We start from the raw sequence: 17735 nt of genomic DNA, 5'->3' as shown, positions 1-17735 counted from the left end.
ACCGCCAGGACCGCACCCTGCCCGTGTCCCAGCCTCCCAGCGCCCTCCCTCTCTCGCCTCCTCCCCGTGGAACCTGCCCCGGGCCGCCCGCAGCCTCCTCCCCCCTGCCGAGCCCCGCAGCCCACCCCAGCGCGGGTGCCCGCCGCCACCTGCCCCCCGGGGCAGCCCCGCCGCCGCCCCAAGGTGCGCCCGGGCCGCCGCGCACCCTCGGCCCCCTCGGCGGGGCGAACCGCGGGGCTCCCGTGCGGCGGAGTGGGCGCGGGGTGGCACCCCCGGGGCTCCGGCCCCCGCCGCGCCGCCTGCTCGCCAGGGGCCCGGGCCTGCGGGCGGGGATCAAACAGAGCAGGGAGGCAGCTGGTTGAAATTTAACCACAATATTCTCGCTCCCCATTGTTTCCAGGGAGGCCCGATATTTCCACAACAGGATTATGGCATCTGATTAACTCGCTGAGACAACAATGAGGGGCTGGGATGGGCTTCCCCTTCTAGCTGCCAAAAGGGGAAAGTAAATATAACACCCTGATTTCAGGAGCGAGGGTTTGAAGGGCCCCCCCCGGTTCTCCCCCAGCTGTGTGCCGGGGAGGGGTCCGGCACGGGTCCTCTTGAGCACCCTCTGGTTCCCTGGGATCTTCCCAGGTGAGGCAGTGTCTGGGATGCCCACACACACACAGACTCTCCCAGGGATGTTCCCTCACCAGCTCTTCTGTGAGCGCAGGGCACGGCTCACTCATAGGGATACACCGTGGCCAGGCTGGAATAGCCCAGCCAGACATCCAGCTCTGGCTGCTGGGCTTTGCTGCTCTCAGCAGAAACAGGCAACCTGGGCAAGAGGGATGCAGGCTGGGGAGCCAGCATCACCCACAGACTTGGGATGCTGCTATCTAATGCCCTCAGCAGACCATTCCCTTTGCAGGAGCTGCAGGCAAAGTGCAGCTGGCCAGAGGTGTCTCCATCAGGTTTTCATACTCAGTAGCCACGGTCCATCAGGTTTTCGTACTGGTTTTCATACTGCACACCCAGAAGCAGTGCCCAGGGCCTCTGTGAAGACCTGCCACTGAGCAGGATGGTGAGATACAGCTGTCCCACTGTCCCTGCATATGATGGAGCTGGGGAGTCTGACCAGCAGCCCCAGGCCACCCCACTTCTACACTTCTTTGGCTGATCCTTCCAGTGGAGCATCCTAAGGGCATCAGAAGAGAAAGCAGAGGGAACGCACCACAGCACAATTCTCCATCCTTGCCCTTGGCTTCTCAGGGATGCAGAAAGGACACAACTCTCTCTGCATCCCTAGCACAGGAAAATTAGACCCTATGGACTCTGGACTAGATCCACAGGCTCCTCCAGGGTGGTTTGTACTCCCAACAAAAGGAGCCTAGCTTCCGACAAGCCTGTGAAGCAGGATGATCTGGGATAGCACTGCATCTGGAGGCTGCAGCAGTTCCCCAGGGAGAAGCTGCCTGTGAATGCCAATGTCACCAACCCAGACCTCCCAATAACATCTGCAGCCTGCCAGCACGCAGTGTGCATGTCACAAACCGCTGTCCCCCTCCCAGCAGCTCCAGGCTCACAGTAGCAGCCTAGCCCTGCCCTTGTTGGTGACAGCATTCATGTCCCATGGAGGCCCGGGCTGGAAGACAGGGAGTTGGGTTTGCTGGTGACAGCAACTCCTGCCCGTGCAGGGGCCATGGCACTGTGCACTGGTTCTGGCCACAGCAGGCAGTGGCAATGCCCTGTGCCTGGGTGCAGAGTCCATCACCTCTCCATGCAGCATTCCCAACGTCAGCCAGTTCTCCTGCCAGGCAAAGCCTTTGGGGCACAAAGGGCCGAGTCAGGGACACCAGGCACAACAGGGGAGCCAAGCTGGGTGTGCAGGGAGGCAGCTGGAGGCTGACAGGGTTGGGATAACCTGTGTTTAAGGGGGAAACTTTGCCTGGGGAGGGGGAGTCCTGCTTGGGCAACTGATGGGAAGGGACCCTTGCTGCTGCAGTGGGAGAGATGCAGCATCTGTTCACATGGCATCTCCCTCAGCACTCGGCCCCTCTCAGGCACTTCTGGCCAGGATGCCAGGACACGCTGCTCCTGCCTGCATTCCGAGAGAGCACCAGTGCCTCTTTCCCCTGCCCTTCGGCTGTCCCCAGCACGGCACCGCGCTGTCCCTGCCCCGGCAGCAGCGCAGCATCCCACCCGCCCCTCGCTGGGCTCCCAGGGCTGCCCGGAGCTGGGCGCTGCGCAGGGAGCAGGCACGGGCGGCGGAGCCGAGCCAGGCAGTCTAGGTGGTGCTATTTCTCTATTTTTGCATTGCACGGGTTTGGGATTTTCCTCTCCCTATTCGCTGCCTTGGTCGTCTTCTTCTCTCTCTCTCTCCCTCTCTCTCTCTCTTTTTTTTTTTTTTTTTTTTCTTTTCCTTTTCTAAAAATACTTGACAGCGATTGAAAGGTCCCTTTAATCGAGGCCACAGAGCCCTTATTAAGGGCACGGGTCGGGGTGCTGGGCCGTGCCCAGCATAACGGCTTCATTAAACCCTGCGAAAACTAATATTTATGGAATCAAATTTATGGAGGCCGAGGCCGAACTTGTGGCCTTTAATGTGTGTCGGGAGCTCAAATCCAGCTGGCTCCAGGGAGGAGGGGGTGGGGACAGTGAAGGAGACCCCAGCAGGACAGCATGGGACAATGTGTAGTGACATTCCCCTGTGCTGGCAACAACCAGCGGCCCCATGCTGGAGCCCTGAGGGCCAGGGTCCCTGCGGTTCCCTGGGGGACATTGGTAAAGCTCTTTTTCCTACTGTCTTCCCTCTGCTGCTTTTATTTACCCCCCATCCATGCTCCCGCATCCCCACCTCCCCTTGCCTTGGGAGAGAGGTGAATGGAACAAGATCTGTCCCTGCAGCAGATCTTTAGGGCTGCTGGACACTCCACAGACTTTGCAGCAGGACAGGGCTCATGAGCAACCTCTCTGCAGCATCCCTGGGACTGGCTCCCCTGAGCTGAGCACCCCAGGGCGAAGCAGAGACACAGGAATTCACGGGAATGACCCAGGGATGCAGGTGCTGGTTTGCACCACCCACTCCTCCCCTACAGAGTCCACCAGCCGCTGGCACAGCCAGGCTGGGATTGTTTCAGCCCTACCTCTCCCTGTGATGTCTCCTCAGACCCAAAGGGGATAGACAAGCCAGATGCCCTCCCTGGGGTGATAAGCACTCCTCCTGAACATGGGGGAACAGCACAAACCCCAGAGCCAGCACAGAGCTGAGGGATGAGGCTCACAACAGAGCAGCTCCTGCACCAGAGATGGAGTGCATATGGATGAAGCAGGGCCTGCACCAGGGACAACCAGGTGCCAGAAGATACAGGAAACTGCTAACTTGCTAAGCTCCTGCTGCCCTGGTCCTACCCTTCAGCAGGACCCTCCCTGGGGGCAAGTGCCCAGCAGGCAGGCTCAAAGCTGCCAAGATAAGATGTTTGCAGATGGGAAAATGCAGGATACATAAGCTACGGCAGTCGGCATGAGCTCCCCATCCCATGGATTTCCCTTCCCACCACCCACCCTGCCCTGCATGCTGCTCCCTCAGAAAGGAAATATAAAAAGCCACTGGTTGCACTGGGACTGGTGGGCTGTGGCCCAGCAAAGGCCCTTTCATTCCCCTCCACAGACACAGGGACTGCTCCGGATGTTTTTGTTTCCCCCTTGCTGCCCAGGAGAGCAGGCAGCATGACTGCAGCTGGCCCAGCCCCAGGGACCAGGGCAGCTGGGGGCATGGGTCCCTGTCCAGGAGGGCAGCACCCCTGGCTGCAGCCTGCCTGCTGCCTGGCTCCCTGCCTGCTGTTTTCAGACCTGGCCTGGGCACAGGAAGGGGGTCCCAGTCCTGAAGGAAGCATGTGGACCCAGGGGCTGGAAGAGGAGAGCAGGGATGGATGGATGGATGGATGGATGGATGGATGGATGGATGGATGGAGTGTGAAGGGATGGAAGTGTTTTGTGTCCAGGGAGCATCTGCAACCTGCTCCAGGGCTGCTCCCAGCATTCAGTGTGTCAGTGTTCTGGCTGTCTCCAGCTCCTTGGAGGCCAAAGCATGGATCAAGCCAGTATCACCTGCACAATAACTGTGGTGTAGGTGCCTGTAAATGCAGGGTGTCCCTCAGCCTATCAGGGCCTTTGCCAGCACCAGCACACAGGGTGTGTATCCTGGTATGGGACAAGAACACGGGTCCAGCCCCCTCAGCTGTGTCCCCATGATCTGGGCATTCTCTGGTGCACACCCCAACACACACACTGCTGCTCAGGGTAAGCATGGCTGGGAGCTGTGTGCTGTGCCACAGCAATGAGCTGCCCTCGCCTCACTGTCCAGAGTCACTGCAAGCCCCTGGGGCATCAGGACTGGCCTGAGGGGGACCCAGCAGCACCAAAGGCTACATCCCTTCCTAGACACTACAGGCCTGGTGGGACAGAGCAGGAGAGGGAATCTCACCCAGACACAGCCCTTTATTGAAAACCCACTCAAGAGCAGCCAAACCCCACAGCTCTGCCAGAGCCCCAGCTGTCCCACACCCACTGGCAGCATCCCTCCCACTTCTCTCACGTCCAGCAGTGGTTCTGCCATGAGAGGAAGCCTGGGCAAACTCTGCACCAGGGAAGAGTTAGAAAAGCTGCTTCCTGAAACACTGTTGAAGGAAGGAGCTCCATCTCCCCAACTGGAGAGATCCTGGGAGGGGACCATGACCTGGGCAGGGCCCGTGAGGAGATGCAGAGAAGAGCAGTCAATGCATGGGTTGACTGCACTGCCTCTCTTGGATGCTGGGGGAAGCAGAGACCTCATCAGAGATGGCAGCAATCTTTCAGCTGAAGAGCCCTTTTGCCTTCTTTGGCTTGGCCTTGGCTGCAGGCAGCCGGGGCTTCTGAGCTGGAGAGGAGGCTGGCTGGAAACAAAGAGGAGGCAGTGTCAGTTCCACCTTGGGGAGTCATGCAGGATGTGTGCAAGTGTGCAAGCAGTGACATTCCTGTCATCTGTGTCGTGGGAGTGCAAAATATACACACATGTGCAATCACACACTCAGGATGCATGGGGTAGAATGGGCTAGGAACCAAGCTGAGACTCCTAGCCCATCCTGGATGGGCACAGTGCTTGGATGAGAGAAGGAAAGGAGATGCGGGCCCCATCCTGCCTTTAGTACAGAGAGACTTTCTAGAGCTGCACTCACCGAGGTTCTCTCGCTGGAAGATGTTGTTTCATCCTCCTGGGATGCAGCAGGTGAATGGGGGTGCTTCATGGTTTCTGCAGTGGGTGCTGTATCCACGTCATCCTCTGGTACCAGAAAAAGATGCAATTTGGGATTGAGATAAGGGAGCATGGGGCATTACCCAAACCCACTCCAGGAGCTGTGCTTGGATTGGGAGCCTAGCCCATGGGGGAGAGCAAGGGGGACACTGTTGCATGGGGTGAGCTGTACCCGGGACCACACTTCCCTTAGCCCAGGATATGGGGCTCAGCAGTCGAGGGGACAGCTGCACCACATGCCCCCATGGCACAGCCAGGGAGCTCCTCACCCGAGCAATGGCGTTTCCGAGCCTGCCTGAGCTCCTGCTGTGTCACTGCAGTGTAGAGCTGCTGCAGAGCAGAGGCAAACGCCTGCCCTTCTCCCGCACTGCAGATCCGGGGCAGGGTCTGCGGGAAAAGCACAGGCACCATCACTGCCAGGAAATCCCCTGCAGGTCACCCTGCCACAGGGACGCTGTGGGGCACAGAGGGGCTGTGCCCCCCTCTGCCTGTCAGGCTACATGTGTTTCAGCCCAGCAGTGCAGCAGAGTTTGTGGGAACAGGCAGCTCTGGCACTGGGTGGGATGTGGCTGCTCCCAGCTCTGCACATACACAGACAGACAGACACACAGACATACAGACACACACACATGCCTGTGCACACTTCCACACACCTGCTTTTCCCATTCAGATGCCTTGTGCAGAGGCTTTTGGGTCATCCATGAAATGCTGGATGGCTCTGGAAGGGCTGTGGCTGCCCTGCCTGGAGCAGCATGGGCTGCAGCCTGTGAGTATGGACAGTGAACCTTAGGCAGGGACATGACCTAATAAGAGGTAGGAACAGGTAGCCCCTGCCTGCCACCACAGCCTCCAGCACAAGGCATCTCTGCTGGCCCCACAGAAAGTGAAAATGATGTGACAGTGAGATGAAGGATGCCCAGGTTTGCTTCCAGTTTCCCAGAACAGCTCCTGCCTCCCTGCACGCACTTTTATTCCCGGGAAGCCCCCCTCCTCCTGCCTGCACCCCTTGCCAGCAGGATGCCACCTTTCCCGCTGGGCTGTGCTGATGCACATGAGAGATCTTGGCAGGCTGGGGAAGTGCCACGCTCCACTGGGAACATAACATAGCTCACAGTGCTCAAACAAAAAAGCAGGGAAAGGGAAACGGGTATGTGCCCTGGAGGGGGTGCTGGGGGGGGTATGGGGCACAGCGTGGGCCTACAAGTGCAGGTGAGTGTGCCATGATGACGTGCACAGGGACTGTGTGTGCAGCAGTGTGCACACGAGAGTGGCTGTGGGTGCACGCATGGCTGATTGTGTGCCTTGTGTGTGTGTGTGTGTGTGTGCCAAAGGTCTGAACACACTAATCTCTGCCCTGCTCCACGCCCAGACAGCAGGAGAACAAAGTGTAACAGATAAGGTAGGATCCTCTCTGGCCAGGAAAGTGGGGAGGGGATGGGGGACGCTCAGACCCACTCAAGGCCAGAGTCCAAAGCCTGACCCCAGCTTCCCAGGGGCAGATAGGTAGGCTGAGCCCTCCTCACTGCTCCCTGCCAGACTGGGGGGCAGGATAGGGCTGATGCCAGGATGGGATGGCTGCTGCCCAGACAGACAATTTCCATGCAGGTCTCATCTCTTCTGCTGGAGTCACAGGCATGAAAACCCTTTGGCAGCAGGAAATGCACTGGCATCGGCTTTTTGACCAGCCGCTATGCAGGTCACCTCCTCTGTCCCTGCCCACTGCCACTGGAGGGAGCGATGCTCTGCTGCCACCATCCCACCAGCATCCCACCTGCATCCCTGGGACTGCTTGGTACTGGGCAAGCACAGCTCTCCATGCCTCAGTGCGCAGCCTCCCAGCTGTTAGCTGTGCTGGCTCATCACAAGGTCCCAGAGGGGAGGAGGAGGAGGGATGCTAAGCACCTCAGGCACCCCAAGGATGCTCTTGCCCTGCGTGTCTCACCCCAGAGCCAGGGCTGCACCCAAGGCTGCAAAAGCAGCATCCAAGGCTGGGAAGGTGAGTGCACTTCAAAGGCAGAAGAGGGCCTGGTCACGGGTGGCCAACACAGCCCAGATCAAAGGCACAAGCTGGAGTCATAATTCAGAGAAAAGCAAACAGCAGCTCCTAGGAAAGCCAGGAATGGCAGTGAAGTGAGCAAAGTGTACTAGATAGCACTGCGTGGGTCAGTGCCCCAGCAGGGCAGGGGAGGCCCCTGCAGAGCCAGCCAGCCCTGGGTGCCACTGCTCGAGGTGCTCGTCCCCTCTGCCTGCCACCAACGGGGCTGGGCAATGCCAGGGCAATGGGGCAGGCTGTGCCTGCAGGTGCAGGGTGCTGCTCAATCCTCTCTGCTCCAACCCACTCAGGAGGGCACCTGGGATGTGCCCCAAGCCCCAGGGCTGCCCAGGCTGCTCCACTTCACAGCATTCAAGCAAGGATCTGGGCAGGGCAGCTGCTCACTCAGTGCTCAGCCCCAGCTGAGCTGCCCAGATATCCCTGGGGATGGGGCAAACCATCCTTGCAGCCACCCAGTGTCCCCAAGAGCTGCACACAGCCCCCCACTGATGTGGCACCGTGGGGAGGCACTGGAAGCAGAGTGCCCAGCGCCACCAGGGGCATTGGGCATCCGGGGTGGCACAGGGGTCTGCAGGTGCAGGGCACCTGCTGCCCACGCCTGCGGGAAGGGCTCAGCTCCAGCAGGCCCAGGGTGGAATTTTGGGAGTCAGCAGCCACTTCCTGCCGCTGCCCTTCCCGGCGGCTGCGGCCCGCGGGCTCAGGGCCATGGGGTGGCCGGAGCTGGCCCGCGGCGGGACTGGGAGGCTGCGCTTCACAACCCCGGAGGGAAATGGGTTATAACCAGAGCTGGAAGCGTTTCCCTGCACAGCTATGACTCAGCAGGGAGCAGAGCATGCTGTGCCAGCCACCGGCCACCTGATGGCCCTGAAGGCTGAGAGGGACAACGAAGTGTCCCCCAAAGGGCTGGGTGGGGGGACAAGCCCTGGCTACAGCTGGCTTTCCCCTTCCTCCTTGCCCCGCTGCTCCATTCTGAAGCTGAAGCCTGCTGCAGACAGCTTGGCCCCACTGCAACATCAGCCCTGGCCTCTGGTGACTTGTTTTTCCCTGATTACCCATCTCCAGGATAAACATGATGTCTGAGGTCCGGGGAGGCACACAGCAGAGAGCTGGCAGCCGGGGGAGTGCTGGCTGGGCTGCTCCACGCCACTCCCCAGGCACCAGGGAGCGATGCCTCGGCAGCTGGCATGGCTTGTCGGGCCTGTTATGACTACCTGGCCACAAGGCCAAGTGGGCTGCCCCAGTATCAGGAGGGACTCAAGGCTGCGGGAGACTCCACAGCACAGCCTGAACTGCGAGCTGGGGGAGAGGGGGGAGCAGTGTGCCCACCAAAGGGGGGCAGGTGCCTGGCATCAACTGAGAGCAAGCCCATGGTGTGGAGGGGCAGCTCAGGGGGAGCTGGGCTGCAGCCCCACTCAGTGACCCCCAACCCAGTGGGCAGCTATGGGGCTGCACCCCAGTGCAGAGATGCAGCAGGGTACAAAATCTATCTCCAAGGCATTTTGCATTTCCCCACCCCCTGCCTACACTCCCGTCTCAAGGGGCCAAAAGGGACAGCAATTTGGATGGTCTCTTGACAGTATGAGCAGAAGGGGCACATTGCCCAGCACAGCACCATGCCTCGAGCACAGAAGCATCACCTTTGCCTGGCCCAGGATGGGTTTGCAGGCAGGCTGGATCATGCTGGGCCCCCGCAGCACTGCCAAGCACCAGAGTCTAAATCGGTCACGCTCAAAGCTAGGGACTGACCCTTTCATTATCACACCAGACATTCGAAGCGGTTACCAACATTCTTCACTACAAATCCCACATTCCTATTTTTTAATATATTTTTAACTGGAAAACAGAGCGAATGGGGCCTGTTTGGAAATTATAGCCTGGCTGCTGTGGCTTGTATGTCAGATCTGCCCACATTCCCGTGGCCAGCCTCAGCACATGCTCCACAGGGGCACACTTAATAATTCCTGCCGGGGCTGGAGCCAAGGGGTGTGTGCCAAGGGGGAGGATGGCTTCCCCAGGCTGCCCCCACCAGTGGGCTCCATGGAAGCGGCATGGTGGAGTGACAGACCAGGAATGGCAGACTGGCATGGTGGAGTGACAGAGCAGGAATGGCAGAGTGGCTCTCTGGCACCGGGCACGGCCCTGACACACTGGCATGGATGAAGGCTGGTGCTGCTGTGGCAGTCCATGGTGGGGTGGGGAAGGGCTCCGTGGCTGGTACATTCACAGGCTGCCCTTGGCACTCTACCCTGCCACAGGCTTTGTGCATGCTCCTGGGAATGGGGCTGGAATGGCTTGCTGGATCTGTGCTGGGCATCTCTGCCCATGGTTATGCCAATGTTAGGCTAGGGAGAGGCCCCCTCTGGAATCCAGATAGATGCTCACCCATCCTCTGCCAGCCGCAGAGGATCTGTCTGCAAGAGCACAGATAGAGAGGGTTGAACTGTCCCCTTCCAGCCGGTGTCAAGGGCAGGGAAAGGGAGTGCTTATTCCCTGGGATGAAGCAGGCCACATCAGCCCAGTTCCCTGCCCCAACTTCCTTATGGGGCAGTGACCCTCTCCCTGGGGACAAAGCCACCTCCAGGCATCCCAAGGTGCTGTACACTGACCGCTGATACCCTTTCCCAGCTCCTCCAGCCCTTAGATCTACTTGCAACCTCCCAAGCCTGCAGCAGTCGCTAGGACACTGCATACCCCAGAAGCAGGTGGCTAAAGGACCAGCTCTGAGCTCACTCTGTCATTGTCTCCATCCCCTGTCATACACTTCCAGGGGACAAGCAGGAGCAGCAGCAGCAACAGGAGCAGCAGCAGCAGCAGCACCAGCACCAGCACCAGCAGCAGCAGAAGCAGAAGCACCAGCACCAGCACCAGCAGCACCAGCAGCACCAGCACCAGCAGTACCAGCAGCACCAGCAGCAGCAGCACCAGCAGCAGCAGCAGAGCTGGCGGCGCTGCCAGCCCGCCCTGGAGCAGGCAGGGGCAGGATGGCCAGGGCTGCACAGGCAGGCAGGCAGCCAGGCTGAGCACACCTGGAGGAAGTGGCGGTGCCGGCAGGGGAAGGCAGCCGGAGAGCTGCTGAGAGGTGAAGGGGTCACCCCGGGGAAGAGCGGGTGGTGGGGCCGGGACAGAGGAGCATCCCAGCCCGGCTCAGCCCAGCCCAGCCGGCCCAGCACGGCACGGCACGGCACAGCACTCCTCCCAGCACCGTTCTGGCCCTGCTGCCTGCAATGTTTTCCTTTCCCCCTGACTTCAGGGGCCTTTCCAGCGAGCAAATGTCAGGCGCATAAAGAGCGGCACTGTGAGCGGAAGATGGAGCGAGAATGCCTGCCCGCGTCCCTCCGTAAGTGCTGTCTCACACTTCATCAAGGCAGCCTTTGCAAGCGAGCCACTCGCTTAACAACCAGCAGTCTATGCTGCCCCGCGACCGCAGCAGCCCCGCCGCTCAATACCCTTTTCTTTTCCCCTTGTGCTGTTCCTGTGGCTTGGGTTACAGCCTTTCTCGCAGACACTGAGCGAGGGCGTGGTGCAGCGGGGGCTCTGCATTGTGCCGCCGCCACGCCGGGGAGGATGCTGGATCCCCATGGAGAGAGGGAGGGATGCTCTGCCCTGCCCTCTCACTGCTGCACCCCACAGGGATAAATCCAGGGAAAGGAGGGCCAGCGGCAGAGCACAGGTAGGGCAGGAGGCTGCAGCATCTCCTCCCCAGTCATGTGAGCACCAACCCAGCGGGAGCAGCCTGGGGCTTGGCACAGACCCTGGGGGCGGTGAGTGATTCCAGCCCTAGTGGGCAGTCCCTACCCAAATCCATTTGGAAAGAGGCCCTCCTGCCATGCTGCCAAGCAAATTCATGGGCATCCAAGCCCTCCCCCTGCCCAAGTGCCAACAAACTCCCTGAAAAAGAGCTGTGCCCAGCACTAGCATTGCCTCCCCACCTGGGCAGTGCCGGAAGATGCTGGGCCTTGCTGTGCAGGGTCTGGTGGCAGCTGCTGGTGGCACTCCCAGCTCCAGCCTGGCCATGAGTGTTTATCCCCCTGTCCAGCAGCCCATGAGGTAACAGCAGGAGAGCCTTTGGGGAAGCTGGCACTGGGTGCCAGTTTGGCAAGGGAGATGGACAAGGAGAATGCCCTGAAGTGTAGCAGGTCCCAGCATGCCAGGACTAAGTGAGGATTTGCCTCCAGGAAGCCAGAGTCACAGGCTGATAGTACCTATGGCCTTCCCTTCCACCAGCCTGATCCAGGCTGCCTTCTCCAGGGTCAAGAGCAGAAGACATGGAAACCTGGTGGCCAGCATGCCTCCTCTCTCAGAGTGACAGCTCAGAGACCCCACTTATCTGTGAGGAAGTTGGGTGGCTCACACTGCCCTGTTATTTTAGGCTGACTGGGTGAATATGGACACATCATCCCGGCTTATTATTGTAGGGTTCCTCCGCAAAGTGTGCCAGCTCATGCGGGTTTATTATTGTCTGCCCAGGAAAGCTGGACACACTGCGCTGCTCTGTTATTGTAGGGTTGCTCAGGAAGGCCAGCCAGCTCATCCCAGCTTGTTATTCTTGCACAGAGCTCACGGGGGGCTGGCCAGGAAACTTCCTGCAAAGTGGGATGATGGAAAGGGAGCCACACCTGGTGAATCACAAGGATGCTGTGTGGTGATAAGGAACAGTGATGGGTGGGATCCAGCACCTCGGCTCCACCCAGCCAGGACAGGCCACTCATTCATGGGCACAAGCACTCATGGGTCCCCTGGGACCTGTGGGGCACTGGGGCTGGCAGAGGCAGCTGGAGTGTGGGTCAGAGCTGGGAACTGGCAAAGCAGCCCTCATAATCCTTGAGAAACAAAATCTGGGGATGACAGGGGAGCAGCCATGGAAATACTGCACCCAGTACATCCCTAAACCTGGCACACAAGGGATTAGCTGAGCTAACAGGGCCCAGAGAGGAAGCTGGTGCTGAGCCAGGTGGGATTAGGGGCTTTTAGGGAGAATCTGGGTGTGTTTGGGACCAAGGTTGAGCAGGAGGCAGCTGCTCCACCCTTGTGGCTTTGCAGTTCCTCCCAAGCACAGGTGCAGCCATAGGGGCAGCCCCTGGGGATGCTGCCCCATTGTGACCCGAAACTGCAGCAGGAAGCGTTTCTGTGTGGGGCAGGGGGGCAGCAGGGCTTACTGAGCTGCCTCAGGCACGTCCCCGGGCACATGGCCGGGGTTGGGTCCAACATGCCCCAGCAGCCCTGGCGCTGCTGCTGGCACAGCCACTGAGTCACCATCACTTCCCTCTGCCCTGTGACAGACCGTGTTTCCCAGGCATGGCAGCCTGCTGGTGTCACCCCAGGCTGTGCCCAGTTGGTACCATGTGCCCAGATGTCCCACGGGCAGTGCCAGCTGTGCCAGGTGTCCCCTCAGGCAGTGCCCAGCTGTGCCAGGTGCCCAGGTGTCCCAGGGGCAGTGCCCAGCTGTGCTCAGTGCAGATGTTGGTCCCCGGCCAGGCAGCAGGATTGAGTGTCAGGAGAGCTCTCCATGCGCAGCAGCGGCGGCAGGAGGCCAGCCTGCCCTGTGAGCACACAGCCCTTTCATTCATGGCAAAAATAGCCCCCCGGGGTGTGGTCCAGGCTGGAAAAGCCCCCTCCATCGCTGGCCAGCCCATGTTTATTCAGTAGGGGGGGGACACTCTGCCCTCTCCCTGCCCCCCAGCCCTGTGCACCATCTCCCTGCCAGAGTGGCTGCTCTTGGACGTGATTCGCCGGGTCCCCCCTGGCCAAAACACACAGCCTGGAGAGGGGGGAAGGCAAAACCCTAAAAAGCACTGGGTTTGTCTCCAGGAGGAGCTGCCCGTGGTGATGTCATGAGAGTTTGCAAGCGGCCACATGAAAGGGACTTGCTGCCCAGGAAATCCACAGGTCAATGATCCTTCAGACAAGCCAGCGATTCTTCAGTGGGCCAGGAAGGAAACCTCGAGGAGCCCAAGCCAAGCCTGCTTTTACCCCAGGGACACAGCTTGCCCCCAAACTCATGGCCCTCCAGGATCCCAAACCCTGCTCCACAATCCCTCCATATCCCCTTCTCAGCAGCTGTAATTCACAGCAGCCCAATCCCTCTGCAAAATGGTACCAACCTCTGCCCTGCAGTCACTGGGCACCGAGCCTCTCCCCACAGACTACCAACATCCTAACCCCTGCTCTGCAGCCTCCAGAGTCTGGACCTCTGCCCCACAGACCCCAGACCCTTTCCCTCTGCTGGTGTGGGGGCAGCACCCCTTTTTCCATGGTGATCCATCAGGCTGGGAGTGGCAGGTGATTTAGGGTCAGGCAGCACTGTGACCTGACAGCGGGGATGCAGCAGGGCAGAGGGTTCTCTTTCATAAAGGATTACACTGGGGACAGCTGGGAACACACAGGTGCAGCCCCCTCAGCCCCCTCCCCAGGAGTCAGCCAGGTTCTCAGGCTGCAGGCATTGCAGACATGGGCCCTGAAACCAAACCCACTGCCCAGGGCTCCCCTCCCCATTTTCCATAGGTGCGGGATGCAGTGGCTGGACTAATGAGGAAGATTTGCCTTCCTTCTCCTCCTCCCCATGCAGGATACATGTCTGGGCTCACATCCAAGCCCAGAGTTCCAGCTCTGCACATTGGTCTGCTCTGCACATCCCAGCCCCTCCATGGATCCCGTGTCACATGGAAATTGGTGATGGAGCTGCCTTTCCTGCCCCATCACAGGCTGAAGCCCAGAAGGAGCTGAGTGACAAGTGAAGTTCAGGGTTTTAACTTCTTGCCCCCAGCACCCCTCATGCATTATTTTAGGAGGCTGCAAGCAACCAGCCCGTCCATCTGCAACTTGCCCATGGAGACACTCTTCTGCTCCACTTGCCCCATCTCCCCACCCAGAGGCACAAGGTGACAAACCCTCTGCAACCTCAAAGGTGCCTGAGAGCAGCACGTACCCCAGGCTGGTGCCACAGCATGGGGGGACATTGCTGGGACATCCTCGGTGGACCAACAGGCACAGGTGTCCCCACAGTGTGCTGCTGGAGCTCTCTGAGGCCAGCTGAGTGGTGACTGGAACCCACTGCCCTCAGCAGGGAGAGGGTCTTTGCAAAAGAGCCAGCTCTGAGAAGACCACAGCCTGGGACTTCAAGGATGTGGGGCATCTCCATCCTGCTGGTACCCAAATCGGTCCCTGACAGCCCTGGACTCATGAAGGGGACAGGGACAGTGGAAAGGAGATGGGAGCCTCCACATTCAGTGCAAGGCTCTCATGGCTGTTTCCTCTCCTGTGTTTGCTCCTGCTGTCCCAAAGAGAGGGGACTCAGTCTCTATGACTGTCAATCAGGCACTTTTCACCAGAGCTAAAAATGCACTCGCAGAAGGAAAACAAAATAAAAACACAAAATAAAACAGAGAGGTGAAAAATTCCTTGATATTTCTCTCCTGCAAATCCCCAGAGCCAGCAGAGAGGCGAGAGCCCCCGGAGTTTGTCAAGCAAACACTTTCACACCCTTGGCCACGCTCGGCACACTGCCGCTGGAATGCCAAATATATATTTAAACCCTGCTCATCAAAGGAGTCTGTTCGGAGTTGGTTTCGGGCAACGTGCATGTGGGTTTGGCCTGGAGAGAAAGCCAGGGATGTGGAGAACATTTCTTGGGGATGGGAGAAGCTCGTGTGCTCACAAACACACGCGCGTGTGACAGATGACAGCCGTGACACCCTTCAAGGCCGTGTGGCCGAGAGGTCGCGGGCTGGGCACGAGATACCTGCCCGCTGTGGCACTGCCCCTTATCAGCGCCTGTCGCACGCTGGGGTGGGGATGTTTAGGCTGGAGGGAGGCCAGCAGCCATTCTGCATTCCAGGACTATAAACTTTGTCAAAGCTAAGCAAGCTCAGCCAACAAAGCCGGGGTCCAGCAAGACAAGCAGGAAGCAGCACTTTGAGAGAGGGCGAGATTGCAGGGCCATGGAGGGCTGCTCAGGGCTGTGCACCTCGCCATGAGGTGATAAGGAACCTTGGCTTGGAGTCAGCACTGTGCAGTAGGGAGACACAGATAGAGTGCTCCTGTAAGTCCAAGGCTGGAGTTTGCCAGGGTGCCACAGATCCTGCTCTGCTGCCAGCCATCCCACAGGGCATCACTGCTTATCTGCTGCCAAGCCACCCCCAGTCCTGCTCTTGGAGGCATCGAGGGCAGGGGGCTGCTGCTGCACACATCCTGCTCTCAGACAAGACTTTGCTGGAACAAGCTGGACACAGCAAGGAGCACTTTGGGACCATACAGCAAATGGGAGACTCTGTATGAACCATTCCTGTTCCTCTCTCCTTTACAAGTATTCTCTTGGTTTGTTCCAGACAGGCCAGGGACCTATGCCCATCTCATGGTCAACCTCAGCATCAGAGAGATGGGGAAATCGATGCCTTCCTCCTCCTCTTTTGTGTGGGGCTTGCAAAGCCCCAGTGCTGGCTGGGAGGGCTGAAGGCAGTTCTGGGGAATGACACACATGGGTTGGTGGCAGGGCAGGGACTCCATCTCCAGAGATGGCAGGCTGACCTTTCCCCCCTCTGTCATTGCTCCAGCCAAGAGCAAAGACATTTTAGCCCAAATCTTGTACCTAATCCCAGCTGACAGAGCTGCACTTGGGGTCTGGCCAAGGGCTGGACTTGGACAGGGCAGGAGAGATCATTGCCACAAGCAAACAGAGCATGCCAGTGCTGTGAAATCAGGCATTACGCGCCTGTCTCCCGCAGCAGGACCAGCCCGTCAGGCTGCCAGGGACACGCTCTGCTTGTGGCAGGGCAACACCAACACCGGCAGGGCCTGACCCTGTACAGCCATGCTCTCAAGCTGGGTTCATCTCCAGGTGAGGGGAGGGATTACTGCACCACCACGGTTGGATTTCAGGCACCTGCTGCTAATAAAACACTCTGTCAGGGCACCTTCACCCTTTCCGCCCTTGGAGAGAGGGACTGGGTCCGTGTGGTGCTACCTCGGGGGGCACAGAGGGCTGGGGGAGCTGGGAGTTGTGGTCCAACCTTGCCTCATGCTGTGCCACCTGGGCAGGCAAATTTCCCCCTGTTGCTGCAGCCTCTTCCATCTCTGTCCTGCCAGGTTCAGGCACTGCAGCCCAAGTTGCTCACTTCCAAGGGCAGGGATCCCAGCCTGTTTTGGGAGAGATGCTCAGAGCTTCACCACTTCCCCTCGGGCAATGAGGAGCAAAGACCTCCTCAGCTCTGACAGCTGCTTCTTTTTCCAGCCCCCTGCCCACTCATCACCTCACTCTCTCCATTCATGCCTGCCTTGCTCAGAAGGGTTCACCCACCCCTTGCCATCTCCAGACAGCAAAACCATGCCCTTTGACTAAATACAGTGTTTTTTAAAAGCCTCACCATTTTCATCCCTATTTTTCTAGGAGTTTTCTTCCATTTAGCACTAGCTGTCATCAGCAGCACTGGAAAACAAGGTAGCAAGGACATCTGATTCCAGCTGCCCTGTGCTCATCTAAGATCTCATCTGTTTGCAGTCCCTCTCTCCTGGAACACCATCACTCTCCAGTCTAAAAATTGATCTACTTTCAACCTTATTCACAATAACATGCTCAAATATATTGTCTTCTATATGGTGCCAGGCTACAAAATCCTCCTCAACTTAATCCCCTGCCATCACCTTGGCCAGGTCTTTCTTCAGGCTCAGGGGGAATAACAAGGGACCTCAACAGACCCACCCTGCACTGCCATCAGCTGCCATCATCTCAAATAGTACCCCAGCTCCTCCAGCAGCCCCAAAGTGGGTTACAGGGTTCCCTCAAATACCCTGCCTCCAGGAACTAAGGTTGGCAGAGAACCTCTTCAAACACCTGGAAGCTCAAAAGGCAATTCTTCAAGTTGACATCAGAGCCAAGGCGAGGACTGGGCTGCTCTTCACTCTGCCCAGGCTGGCTCCTGCAGTTGGTGCCCACAGCCCACTGCCTCCTACCAGGGGACACATCTGCAGCCTCCACCCATGCAGGAGAGCAGGAATCAATTACAGGGCTGGCAAAGGCAGGGCTGCCCCAGGGCTGGCACGTGGCACCAGCCCCGGCGGCCGCAGAGCACGTGGCACAGCACTGGAGGCCCAGATGTGCCACTGGCTCATGGGGAAGAGACAGGGGAACCACTTGAAAGCCATGGTATGAAAGTGCTGGTAAACCAGGGCCACTCCTCTGCTCCTCTGGCTTCATGTGCTATTTATAGTGCTCTGGGTGCCCACCCTGGGGAAGTTCAACCCCCAGGGTGCAGACTTTTGCCAAGCCAGCCATCTTGTCTGCCATTAATCTCCCCAGACCCCCAGCAAAGTCCTGGACCCTCCTAGTGGCTAAGATGCTCCAGGATGGGCTCTGATCCAGCCCATCACATCAGCATGCTGGATCAGAGCATGCAGAGCTCTCTGACATCCAGC

At 58.9% G+C, this 17735-nt stretch overlaps 1 protein-coding gene across 1 annotated transcript in view; it reads right to left on the bottom strand.

Annotated features, from left to right (window-relative positions):
* Positions 1-4483: 4483 nt before the first annotated feature.
* The window catches only part of NHEJ1 (non-homologous end joining factor 1), a 42058-nt gene continuing 28806 nt past the window's right edge, over positions 4484-17735 (bottom strand). The window contains exons 6-8 of the mRNA XM_054278171.1: positions 5545-5662; positions 5199-5302; positions 4484-4916 (exon numbers count right to left, since the gene is read on the bottom strand). Coding sequence (XP_054134146.1) covers positions 4836-4916; positions 5199-5302; positions 5545-5662 — 303 coding nt within the window. The 3' untranslated portion in view covers positions 4484-4835. The remainder of the gene's footprint in view (positions 4917-5198; positions 5303-5544; positions 5663-17735) is intronic.

This window comes from Melozone crissalis, unplaced genomic scaffold (genome assembly GCF_028551555.1).
Source record: "Melozone crissalis strain CALT ecotype California unplaced genomic scaffold, PUWL_Pcris_2 ptg000023l_1, whole genome shotgun sequence".
In the NCBI taxonomy this organism is placed as follows: Eukaryota; Metazoa; Chordata; class Aves; order Passeriformes; family Passerellidae; genus Melozone; species Melozone crissalis.
Note: the sequence above shows the minus strand (reverse complement) of the source record. Positions and strands in the feature narration are given on the sequence as shown.